Genomic DNA, 11,569 nt, shown 5'->3' with positions numbered 1-11,569 from the left:
TCTGATCTTCATCTGGGGGGTGTGGTCTGTGGTCTGGGCGGAGCCTGCAGCTCTGATGTTCTGTGCAGTTGGCGCCCTCATGTGGCTGCATGGAGAACTTTCCATCTGCTGCAGGTGTGACAGCTTCACTGTCCGTCAGAGGTTCTGTTCTGGTTCTGGTTCCGACAGAAGCTTCCTGTCTGTGACATCACAGTCCTAGTGCTGCGTTCACTGACCCTCCGGAGGTTTTAGGAGACAGACTCTCAGAGTCGGCGCCGGGTCGTTCCTGTGGAGGAAATGGACCGGCCCGGTTCAGACCGGTTCTGTCTCGGTTCTGCTGTTGAATCTTCTGGGGTTTCTACTCAGAACCCGGAGAGCCTTCTGAATGCTGGGAAAAGGGCGGGAAAAGTCCCTTTTGCTGAGGCCACCATCAGAGTCCTTCAGCATGACTGACGTGTTCCACACCTCCAGTCTCACGAGAGGCGGAGCTTCACGAGGGCGGGGTCATCTCTGGACCCTCCCCATCATGGACTCAGAAGCGCGCCCTGCTGTGACCTCCTTCAGAGACCGAAGGATGTGTGAACGTCTCTGACTCCTCCCTCTGTGTTGCTCCTGCAGGAGGCGCTCGGTGACGCACACTCAGCTCATGCACGACAAAAGCCGGACGCTGCAGGACTTCCGGCGCCGCCTGTGGCTGCAGGAGCTGCTGGACGTGGTCCACACGGCCGAGATCCGAGATCTACCGGTGCGGACGGCGCCGGGGGCCGGGCTGCCAGGGGCGGGCCTCGGCGTCAGCCCGAGCACCACCGGCAGCACCCTCCTCTCCAAACCCCCCGGAGGAGGAGGAGCCAAGAACCTCCCCATCAGCGTCCAGCTGGAGGAGGAGGAGGGAACCAACCTCCCGCAGGAGACCAACAAGTCCCAGACCTACAAGGACGGCGTGATGAAGGTTCCCGGGAAGAAGAAGAAGAAAGGGAGGTCCGGGCGCAGGAGGGAGGGGGAGAAGAGGAAGAGGAGGGCGCGCTCGCTGGACGAAGGTGGGAGTGGCCTCCAGCTGGAGAGGAGGTCTCTGCTCCACCTGCAGAGGGCGCTGCTCTGAAACCCTGTCAGTCTCTGACACAGGTGAGTCTGCAGACAGGAAGCAGAAACCATCAAACAGGAAACAGAAACAAACAGGAAACAGAAACCATCAAACAGGAAACAGAAACCATCAAACAGGAAACAGAAACAAACAGGAAACAGAAACCATCAAACAGGAAACAGAAACAAACAGGAAACAGAAACCATCAAACAGGAAACAGAAACCATCAAACAGGAAACAGAAACCATCAAACAGGAAACAGAAACTATTCCTACAATTTCTCAAAATGTTACATTTAACAACAGAGGGGCGGAGCTTAGTTTTGTAGTTTAAAAAAGAAACAGAAAATAAAAAAACATTTGTGAATATTTTAAACTTTGAACTGAGAAATATTTGAGATTCATGTCAAATGTTTCTCAGCTGTAACAGATCGTTCCTCTCCGTCTCATTAGCGACCTCCTGTGGCCACCAGAGGAACGACGTCGCTGACGTGTTTGTTTTTACCTGCAGATGAAATCAGATCCATCTTTATTTATAGAGCACTCATATGAAACATAACACAAAGTGCTTTACAACTAAAAAAAACAAATGATATAAAACAAGGACAGAAAAATGAGAAACAATAAATAAATAAATAAATAAATAAATAAATAAATAAATAAATAAATAAATAAAGTCCTCCCTCACCGAGATACACAGACAGTACTAAATACAAACAAATTCTACTAATACTTACAACCATACCATTCTCCGGGTGAATACTCCACTCTGATTGACTGCAGAGTGTGGATTTTAAAGTGTTAAAGCACCTAAAAAAAGTTCTGTTCTCTCAGTATAATAGTTCTGTATCACTGCGCAGGTTTCTGTAAACAAACGTTTACTTCATCACCTGGACAAAAACAAACAGAAGACATGAACTTCCTCGCTGCTCACTAAAGGATTTAAAAAGCTCGTTTGTCCGGCTCCTCCTTTCAAACTCTTTCCCGCTACAGCTGAGGTCTGCGTGGGCTTCAGGCTCTGTGCTGTTACCACGTTACCATGACAACAAGCAGCATCACGGACCACATGGTCCCCTTTAGTGAGAAAGTGACCTGAGCTGGAGGAATAACACGAGTAATGTCCTAAATCTTTATCTCTTTTGTAAATGATGGTGGAAGCGGGATAATACCCGACAGATGAACGCACTTCTGCAACATAAAACAAAACTTAGTGATGTTATAACATGGACGACAAGTAAAACACCTGTTGAATCATCTTAGAGACTTTATCGCTACAGCAGAATTATTGTCTCACCTGTCTCACCTGTCTCTCTCACCTGTCTCTCTCACCTGTGTTGCAGAATGGCTGGACGCTGCGCTGGACTCCTGAATGCTCACAATAGCGCCTCCTGGCTGTGATTGTTCGGAAAGAAATCAGAAAATATTTATTGTGTGTAAATATTCTAAAGTCTTATTGATGCTCTGTGGGGCTGTCTGTGTAACCCCGGTTCTTTTGCAGTAATTTATTGGTCTAAATTGTGTATTTATTTTGTAAATGTACGGAGGAGCTGCTGACCTTCTATATTTTTGTACTATATTGCACTTTAAATACATAAATATATAAACTCTGGACTCGATTGTGTTTGGCTGAAGTCCGTGTGTTTCTGAGTGTGCTCCTGCTGCTCTGGGATCTCCTCCTGCTCTGGGATCTCCTCCTCCTCTGGGATCTCCTGCTCCTCCTGATCTGGGATCTCCTGCTCTGGGATCTCCTGGGGCCCGTTCCAAGAAGCAGGTTTTGTTGGAACTCTGAGTTCGTGAACTCCAAATTCAGTAAAACTCTGAGTTTGAGAATTTAGAGTCCAGTGACTCTAAGTTCAGGTTTGAACTCTAAATTTGTTGAACCTGCTTCTTGGAACGGGCCCCTGCTCCTCTGACTGCTCCTCGTCAGTCGTCCGACAGCAGGTCTTCTCCTTCTCGTTTCTGACCGTTGAACACACTGAAGGTGACGTCCTGCGGCGCTCCGGTGTCGTTGCTCTCCTCCTTCACCGTAGAGGATCTCCTTCAGATGGGTTCTGGTTCTGATCAGCTGTTTGCAGAGGAAACGGTTCTTGTTTTCATTTTCGCTCACGCGGGATAAAAACAAACAAAGTCATGAACTGGAATCCAGAAGCTGCAGTTCCTGCTGTGTCCACCAGATGTCAGTGTTGCTTCAACATGAACAGAAGAAACGCGTCAAAACCTTCTTTAATGGTAACCATGGAAACCAAGACATAGGCGGGTCATAGACATATATTAATGTCTAATAATGACATAAATTATACAGTCAGTGAGGCGGCTCATTGGGTCTCAGGTCCGGGCGCTCTCGCTGTCGTGCTCACCCTGACCTGCAGGGGGCGGCAGAGGCCAGAACGTGCAGAAACACGCAGAAGAAGAGGCAGCAGCAGCACGTGAGCGGGTTCTGGCAGCATGTCTCCCCCAGGAGGGAAGATCAACAGACCGAAGACGGTGAGAAAGACACTTTCCCGGGTTGTTTTTGACATTTGGTGCAGTGACGCCCGTGAGGCGTTCACGGACCGCCGTGCGGCGTTCACGGACCGCCGTGCGGCTCGGAGCTCCTCTCGGGCGGGGGTCAGACGGAGCTCTGATCCGCTGCTTCTCCTGCAGGAGCTCGGGAAGAAGCTCTTCAAGCGGCGGAGGGTTCAGGGCCGCGAGAGGAGGAGAAAGCACCGCGTGGTGGGGGCCGTGGTGGACCGGGGGCTCATCACGGTGCACCACCTGAAGAAGAGAAGGTCCGAGCTCCGCCCGCAGCTCCGCCCACTGCCACACCTGAGCTCACCTCCGCTCCTCCCCCCGCAGGTCCAGCGCCAGGTCCAACATCACCCTGTCCGGGAAGAAGAGGAGGAAGCTGCTGAAGCAGCTGCAGCACGTGCAGGAGGAGAAGGCCGCCATGGACGGTGAGGAGGGGAGGAGCCTACCTGTGAGGGTGGAGCAAAGGACCACCTGTTTGGGGAGGGGGTGGGGGTGATGATGAGTATAGAATATAATACACTTAACAGCTACAACAAGTAGAGTTAGTATGATCTAGACATGCGCACTGCTGGGGCTAACCCTCAGTGTGGGCGGGGCTAAGGTCACCTCACCAGAACACCTGTCAGGCAGCTGTAGAGCCAGGTGTGCTGATGCTGGTCTCCTCCTCTCCTCCACAGTGGGAGCAGCAGCTCCTCCTCACAGGAAGCAGGACGCCTCCTCCTCCTCCTCCTCCTCTGCGGGTCAGAAGAGGAGGAGCAGGTCTGGACCCCAAGGAGATGTGGAGATGCTGGACGCAGAGTGAGGAGGTGAAGAACGGGCCAGCGCCGGACAGGAAGTTCCTGAGTGAGGAGTACGGAAGCCTGTGTGCCAAAATCCTGGTCGCCTTCTGCTGAGAACGTTCTCAGGTTCTACTGCAGGACCCGGTTCTGGACACGGATTTAAGGACTTGGACTCTGAGATTCATTAGTTTGTGTGCAAACAGTATAGAATAAATAATAACATTGATAAGTTAAAGTTCTGTTGGGTTCCACGTTTCTGAGTTGGTTCCGTCCATTTTCTTTGGTTCCGTCTGAACATTTAATGTGTTGGTTTTTTTCCGTCTTAACATCAGAACTTCTGTGCAGACACATCTGGTTTCCATGGCGACATCTGGATGGAGTTCTGACAGAACTCTGACTCCATGTCAGGTCCGGTCTCTCTGTTCTGTTCATCAGATGGATCCGAGGTGGTTCTGATCTCTGCGGGTTCCTCCCAAACGTTTGTTTCATTTCAGCGTTTCTCCGGCCGGTTCTGGTTCTGTTGGACCGGAAAGTTTAGACTCTAAATGTTTTGGTTTAATTTTGTCATTAAATGTTTTCTCTGAAATCGCGTTTGGTTCTGTGTGGGTCCGTGCGGCTTCCGTACTGCTTCTATCAACGTCTTCATCTTCGATAATTGATGAGCGCGTGCGTTCATCGGCTCCAGAAGCCGCTTATATAAAGGTGGAGGCGGCGCGCGCGCACGCCTCTCCTCGGGCACGCTCGTCCCTCCCCCCGCCCCCCCTCAGAGGACAAAGACGAAAATGGGTCACGCGGGGAGCGGCGGCGGATTCTGCGGCAGCGGGATCCCGTAGAACTGCTGCAGCTGGACGGGCCGCTGGTTCCGACGCGGATGCAACGCGACTGTTCGGTCCGGACGGGTTCGTGTCGAACATGCCCTCTGGGTGAGCATCTTTTCAGGAACCGAACCTGTTGAGGGAAAATCGCAGCGCAGTCCCACACGCGGTGGATGATGGGAGCTCCGAACTGAACCGAGCCGCACCGAACCGAGCGTGCAGGTTCCGCCGGGAAGGACGGGATCGTGTCCTGGTTGAGGCTCCGCATCAGAACCGGATCGTATCCACAGGTAACCGGCCGTCTCATCCCAGTATCGGTGCTTCCGAACCTCGGTCCATTCCTGCAGAACTTCTGGAGGCCCAGAACTCCTGGCCCAAATCTGGACCTCCTTCCGGTATGAGGAGAGCAGCCAAACAGATGTTCTGAGTCAGCCCGAAACGGCAGAACGGGTTTGCCCGGTTTGGGAGGTTCTGTGGAGTCTAGGACTGGGTTTCAGCGATCAGAACCGGGTCCGAAACGGGTTTTTAGAGCATGCGGGACAAAGCTGGGGGGTGGGATGGGGGGGGTCACCCTAACAAAGAATGACCCCCCCCCTCCGGGTGTCTCCATCACCCTCTGATCCAAACCAGACCCAGAAAGTTCTGCTCATCTCCGGACCAGTTCCTGTGCCCACCAACATCAGGATGAAGACCGGAGACGCTCCAGCTGCTCTCCTGGTTCTGGTTCCTGTGGTCCAAATGTGTCTCCACGCAGAAAACCCAAAGTTCTGAAAGAGACGGTTCTGTCCTGCGTTCTCCTGGATCCACACGGGTCAGTGAACGCAGCACCAGGAGATGCTGCAGAGCCCGGTGGTTCTGCTGGGTCCTGGATCTGTCCCAGAACCTTCAGACCTGGACTTTTGGGTGTGAAGTCCCCAGACCTCCTCCAGAACACTGTGATAGACCATCAGAACCATCAGACTCGGTTCTGGGGTTGATCTCTGTGTTCGGGTCACAATAATCAGGTTCTGATGGAGCAGTCTGAGGCCCGACCCGAAGAGACGCGTGTCTCCTGAGGAGGAGGAGGGGGTGTGAAGGTGCTGGTGCAGTTCTGCAGCTCCGGTTCTTATCGGCCCGGCGGGTCAGCGGTACCCCACCCCCCACCAATCAGAGGAGCAGGTTCCATCCTGATCCACGGAAGTTCTCCTCCTCCTTCAGCTTCTCCTCCTACAGCTCTCCTCCTGCAGCTCCTCCTCCTGGAGCTCTCCTCCTGCAGCTCCTCCTCCTGCAGCTCCTCCTCCTACAGCTCCTCCTCCTGCAGCTCCTCCTCCTGCAGCTTCTTCTCCTGCAGCTCCTCCTCCTACAGCTCCTCCTCCTACAGCTTCTCCTCCTGCAGCTCCTCCTCCTACAGCTCCTCCTCCTGCAGCTCCTTTAGCTCCTTGAGTTCTAAAAATGGCTCTGCGCCTCCTCCAGGAGCTGCTTCTGTTCTTTGGTTGTTGTCAGATCTGGGACCCCCCCCCCTCCAAAAGTTCGTCCAGTCTCTGAATCCTGATGTGGGCGGAGTCTGAGTCTGCAATGTGGGCGGAGTTCTGCTGTAAAGTTTCACTCAGTCTTTCTTCTGCAGCTCCGCCCCCCCTCGGCCGGTTCAGCAGCCATGGCCCCCCTCCCCACTCCGGCGCTCCATCAGCTGGTCTGCGCTGTCCTCATAACGATGACGTCACTTCCTGCTTCAGCTCTTGAGTCGGAGACGTGTTTCTCCAGGCAGCACCGGGGCGCCACGGTGACCGTGCAGCCGGCGCTGAACCGGACGGCGGCGGCGATGGACGCCCGCCTGGTGCACTCGGAGAGGGATTGCGTGCTGGCCTGCTGCTCAGAGGAGGTCCGTCCAGGTGAGCCCCCCTCCCGTCCTGAACCACGCCGGCACGGCCCGGTTCATTAGAAGATGAGGATGTGGCCCCTCCCACGTCACGCATGTGGGAGGGGCCACTGCCTCCACGCCGCCAGCAGCTTCAAGCTTTGTGTCCCTGCAGGCGCGCGGTGCAACATGGTGCTCTTCAACGGAAAGAAACCCGCCGGCGAGGAGAACTGCTTCCTGTTCCACTGCGACGGCGAGCAGGACTGTCCTCTCATGAAGGCCCCTGACGGCGTCAACACCTACAACATCTACAAAGGTGAGAACGTCCGCCTCTGAGGCCACGCCTCCTCGACTGAAGACATCAGATCCTCTGACCAATCAGAGCGGGCTGTGGGAGGGTCCTCCTCCACCTGGCTGGTTTCCGTTCTGCTTCAGGTCCAGACTGAAGGTCCAGCCGGGCCAAAACAGAACCTTCACACTGGTAACATCAACCGTAATCCGTGGTCCGACTGATGAAGGGGGCTGTCCCAAGTGTGGCTTGAACGCGGCGCGGTCATCCGTAATCTGGCTGGATAGAAAGGTTCTAGCTACGATCCGGGCTGGAAGTGGAATTTTTGTTATACCGGCATGTGACGCATGTTCAAGAACACGCTAAATGTGGGTCCTTGAACACGTCTAGTCTATGGTGTTCACACTGGACAAGCTGGAAGGGGCTTCTTCTTCTTATTTGCTTTCTGCTGTTAACCAGCGTATGTCCCCATCTATTGGGAAGAGGTTTGGTGGTAAACTGTGGAAGCGGTGTAAATCTGGTGAATATATATATATATATATATATCTATGGTAGTTGTAGAATTCCAGCCGGATACAAATGATTCATTTCTCCTTCATGATCAGTTTTCAATCGGTTGGTACCTCCGAGAATTAAGAGGCATTCATACGTCACTACCAAATCCAGGTCCGTGATAGGTCAAAGTTTAACTGGTTTAACTGTCAATAAGTGTTAAATGTCGTTTTGTTCATAGAGCCCAAAAACTGTTGTAGAGACTTTGATCCACGCCAGCTCAAGAGTTTGGAACACAGGAGCCCGACACGCTCGTCTACGCGCTGACATCGACCTTCTGAAGCCGGTGTGAACACAGCTGCTGCTCTTCCAGAGCCACATGTTGATACATCTGAGACATTTTTTGAAGTGTTTTGACATCTTCTCATGAAAATCAGAACAAGTTTTTTGTTTATATGTTTTGAGCTGAAACCCAGCTCCAGCTTCTGTAACCACATTGTCTATGTTTCAAAATTAACTGAAGCTTTAAGTTTGTTTCGTGTCTCTGAACGATTCCTGCATCTTGATGTCTGTATAGAAACGTGGAACTCTCCCGTCTCACAGTCGAAACACGGGTTCTGACGAGTCAGGACACGATTGGTTGATCCGGGACTAAAGGTTCTATGAAATTAGGATTATGGAGTGGTTGATCTTCTTTATCCTGCTTTTATAGAAATCTACCTGAACTTCTGGAGTTTTCTAGTAACATCCAGGAAGTTTTTGGTGTTTCCAGAGATCGGTTTAGATGTCTGAATCTGGTTTCAGATCTCTGCTGCCCCCTGGAGGCCTGAATTCCCCAAACAGAAGTTAAAGTTTCACTTCCTGTGTCATCCTGCAGGTTTAATTCATCCTCCAACTCTGAGACCAGTTACCATGACGACCACGACGACTGACGCGCTCCTTCTGACCACAGTACTTCTTCCAACCACAACTGTGACACCAACAACCACCACACAGGCCCCGGTCACTACCACCGCGCCTCCACCCGTCATCACCACGCAGCCAACAGTGACGGCACCACCTGCAACAACCACGAAAACCACCAGCGCCGCAGCGTCTCCCGCACCCACCCTCACCTCAAAGCGACCCAACAAAACCAGCAGAAAGCAAAACAAGAGCACCAAGAAAGGAAAGTCTCACGGTATCTCCACCCAGCCACCGCTGAGCTTCACCACAGCACTTCCTGTTCGGACTGATGTAAAGGAGGCGGGGCCTCAAAGAACTACTGAAACTCCGAGGCTTCAAGCTGGAACTTCAACCACTGCATCTACCACCACTGTAGCTACAGCAGCTACAGCTACAACAGCTACAGCTACAGCAGCTGCAACTACAGCAGCTACAACCACTCCAGCTACAACAGCTGCAGCTACAACAGCTGCAGCTACAACCACCAATGCTCCTCCTACAACAACCACCACCTCTACACCCACTACCACAGTGAGCATCAGCACCTTGCAGTCAACGACCACGAGGGCAACGGCGGCAGAGGGTCTCATCATTGTTCCAAAAGAGGCCGTGCAGGCTAACCACGTCCTCCAGAACTCTGGCCCCGCCCATGGGAAAACGGCAGCGACGCACGGGGCACTGAAGAGTGGCATGGTGGCGTTCATGGTTCTGGCGCTCGCAGTGCTCACGCTCGCTCTGGCGGTTGGAGGTCGTAAGGCGATGGAGTCTTTTGACAGACGACATTACACGAGACTGGAGCTGAACGACCTGCACTACGAGGTCTGAGGGGGTGCTGGGATCGGACCCTCTCTCGTCAGGACCGGGTCCTTTGCTTGCGTCTCAGATGTCCTCTGATTGGTCTGTTCCACTGGCCTGGTCAGGCTCCACCCACCTTTCCACACGAGCTTGAACCTTTTTGGTCTTTTTTCCAGAATCCCTCTGCAGTCCATGGGTGTCCGGAGTCTGGACTCAGTCTGGTGTGATGTCATTTCCTGCTTCTGAATCACAGAAATGCCAGAACAGCTAGGATGGTGGGCGGAGCTCCTTCTCACTTCAGACACTTCAGGAATTCCAAAAACAAAACCACTCTGACCTGCTGAGTCATGTTGATAAACGCGGAGATTCAGTCCATCTTGACCTCCAACTGCTGCAGTTCTTCAGCAGAGTTCATCAAATCTGATTTATTTATAGCCGTTCATTTTACAACTTAGCTGCTGCAGGCAGCTATCTGAGCATGTTCAGGTTGAAAAATGGGGTTTGTCTCTGAGCTTAAGCAGCTGTGACGTGAAGCTGTGACTCCTGACGGTGAAGCTGTGACTCCTGACGGTGAAGCTGTGACTCCTGACGGTGAAGCTGTGACTCCTGACGGTGAAGCTGACTGATCACGGTGAAGCTGTGACTCCTGACGGTGAAGCTGACTGATCACGGTGAAGCTGTGACTCCTGACGGTGAAGCTGTGACTCCTGACAGTGAAGCTGTGACTCCTGACAGTGAAGCTGTGACTCCTGACGGTGAAGCTGACTGATCACGGTGAAGCTGTGACTCCTGACGGTGAAGCTGTGACTCCTGACGGTGAAGCTGTGACTCCTGACGGTGAAGCTGTGACTCCTGACAATGTCCACGGCTCTCCAGATTCAGGATGGTTCGTCTTCACTCCAGCAGAGCTCCTTATGGTCCAGACCGACTCCCCGAATCCTTTTTCAGATTCTGGGATTCAAAACCTAAATCAAAGTTTCAATACCTGCTGATTTATTTTTCAAACCAGATTTCTTGCTGGCCCCAGCAGTTTTCTCCCTGACCGACCAGTGAAACCTTTAGTAATAAAATGTGTTCTTAAATTATACATATAAAAAAAGAAAATCTAGTTTTGCTTAGAAACGTTAGAAACGGCTGTCATGGATGATCTCACACATCAGCTTTTGTAGGTGAAGATGGACTGAAACATCAGATTTTCCTCAAATTCCGTTGAATGTGAGGGAGATCTGAGGAGCAGCTGTGGTGGGACGGTCCCGCCGCTGGACGCTGCTGAGGGAAGGAAGCGCTGCTCCCTGACCTCTGACCTTTCTGAAGCTTCTTCACATACGACAGAGCATGTTTCACTTTTTATTCAAGTTTATAAAAATTTCACTAAAAGCTAAAACTTTGATGTTTTTAAAAACAAAAAAACTTTCAACTATTTTCAAACTTTTGAGCTTTTCTTAAAGACTCGTTTGTGCTTTTAAAGATGACACTGAGGTGTTGAGCTGAGAACCTCCTCCATGAAGAACTGAGGAGTTCACAGACAGGTCTAACTTCACGTCTCCATGAGCTGAAGGAGATCGGCGCTCCTCTGTGGACCACGCCTCCTTTTGCTTTGACTCCATCACTGGCAGCTCTGAGACCAGGAGAACCCTGGGGAGGTCTTGAAGGCTCCTGCCGTCGTTCTTCGTCGCTGAAGAAGAACAAAGCTACAGCAATACTGTGATCTGAAACTCAGGAAGAGGAGCTGAAGCTTCTGCATGGTCCCACTGCCTCACTGTGACTGGCTGCTGAAACGGACTCCTGTCCTGCACTTTTGAAGGACAGATCCGCTCTCGTGGGGGGTTCAGGACTTCTGCAGGCCTCCAGCAGGGGGCGGCAGCAGTTTTCACTCAGCTGTACTCTGATTACTCGGATGGCTTTTGATATTGTTTTGTGAAGTAAAGCGTTTGCATACGTTTGGAAGTTTGGTGTTTTTGTGAGGATTTTTTGAGCGGTTCCCTCCGTGCATCGTCTGAACCCCCCCCTCATTCCTGTTTGGGGTCACGGGGTCACTGGGGCCCACCCAGCT

General features: G+C 52.0%; 3 protein-coding genes and 1 long non-coding RNA gene across 5 annotated transcripts in view; 3 read left to right on the top strand and 1 right to left on the bottom strand.

Moving 5' to 3' along the window:
- pthlha (parathyroid hormone-like hormone a) overlaps positions 1–2,675 on the top strand; it is a 7,679-nt gene extending 5,004 nt beyond the window's left edge. The window contains exons 3-4 of the mRNA XM_024290438.1: positions 598–1,101; positions 2,400–2,675. Coding sequence (XP_024146206.1) covers positions 598–1,078 — 481 coding nt within the window. The 3' untranslated portion in view covers positions 1,079–1,101; positions 2,400–2,675. The remainder of the gene's footprint in view (positions 1–597; positions 1,102–2,399) is intronic.
- Positions 1–4,250, bottom strand: part of LOC112157621 — a 9,783-nt gene extending 5,533 nt beyond the window's left edge. Inside the window, exons 1-2 of the long non-coding RNA XR_002921185.2 lie at positions 4,179–4,250; positions 3,024–4,038 (exon numbers count right to left, since the gene is read on the bottom strand). This is a non-coding gene — a long non-coding RNA (uncharacterized LOC112157621). The remainder of the gene's footprint in view (positions 1–3,023; positions 4,039–4,178) is intronic.
- lg23h11orf98 (linkage group 23 C11orf98 homolog) lies at positions 3,401–4,581 on the top strand. Its single transcript, XM_024290450.2, has 4 exons — positions 3,401–3,543; positions 3,703–3,827; positions 3,895–3,992; positions 4,245–4,581. Exons 1-4 carry the CDS (start codon positions 3,505–3,507, stop codon positions 4,367–4,369), a joined length of 387 nt encoding a protein of 128 aa, XP_024146218.1. The 5' UTR covers positions 3,401–3,504; the 3' UTR covers positions 4,370–4,581.
- Positions 4,582–4,971: 390 nt separating this feature from the next.
- mansc1 (MANSC domain containing 1) lies at positions 4,972–11,463 on the top strand. Of its 2 annotated transcripts, XR_002921182.2 has the most exons (5): positions 4,972–5,451; positions 6,765–7,029; positions 7,171–7,311; positions 8,654–9,618; positions 9,693–11,463. XR_002921182.2 is itself a non-coding variant. In XM_024290422.2 (4 exons), exons 2-4 carry the CDS (start codon positions 6,795–6,797, stop codon positions 9,544–9,546), a joined length of 1,269 nt encoding a protein of 422 aa, XP_024146190.1. In that variant the 5' UTR covers positions 4,972–5,451; positions 6,765–6,794; the 3' UTR covers positions 9,547–11,463. The 2 variants fall into 2 exon arrangements, 1 of the variants encoding a protein (XP_024146190.1); XM_024290422.2 differs by having other exon boundaries at positions 8,654–11,463.
- The last annotated feature ends 106 nt before the right edge of the window (positions 11,464–11,569 follow it).

This window comes from Oryzias melastigma, linkage group LG23, assembly GCF_002922805.2.
Source record: "Oryzias melastigma strain HK-1 linkage group LG23, ASM292280v2, whole genome shotgun sequence".
In the NCBI taxonomy this organism is placed as follows: Eukaryota; Metazoa; Chordata; class Actinopteri; order Beloniformes; family Adrianichthyidae; genus Oryzias; species Oryzias melastigma.
Note: the sequence above shows the minus strand (reverse complement) of the source record. Positions and strands in the feature narration are given on the sequence as shown.

Bases quoted from the DNA above. Each gene is read 5' to 3' on its own strand.
- lg23h11orf98 (XM_024290450.2), top strand. From the start codon at position 3,505: ATGTCTCCCCCAGGAGGGAAGATCAACAGACCGAAGACG. The intron at 3,828-3,894 runs GTCCGAGCTCCG...CTCCCCCCGCAG, and splicing joins CACCACCTGAAGAAGAGAAG to GTCCAGCGCCAGGTCCAACA. The intron at 3,993-4,244 runs GTGAGGAGGGGA...TCTCCTCCACAG, and splicing joins GGAGAAGGCCGCCATGGACG to TGGGAGCAGCAGCTCCTCCT.
- mansc1 (XM_024290422.2), top strand. From the start codon at position 6,795: ATGGCCCCCCTCCCCACTCCGGCGCTCCATCAGCTGGTCTGCGCTGTC. The intron at 7,030-7,170 runs GTGAGCCCCCCT...GTGTCCCTGCAG, and splicing joins CTCAGAGGAGGTCCGTCCAG to GCGCGCGGTGCAACATGGTG. The intron at 7,312-8,653 runs GTGAGAACGTCC...GTCATCCTGCAG, and splicing joins CACCTACAACATCTACAAAG to GTTTAATTCATCCTCCAACT.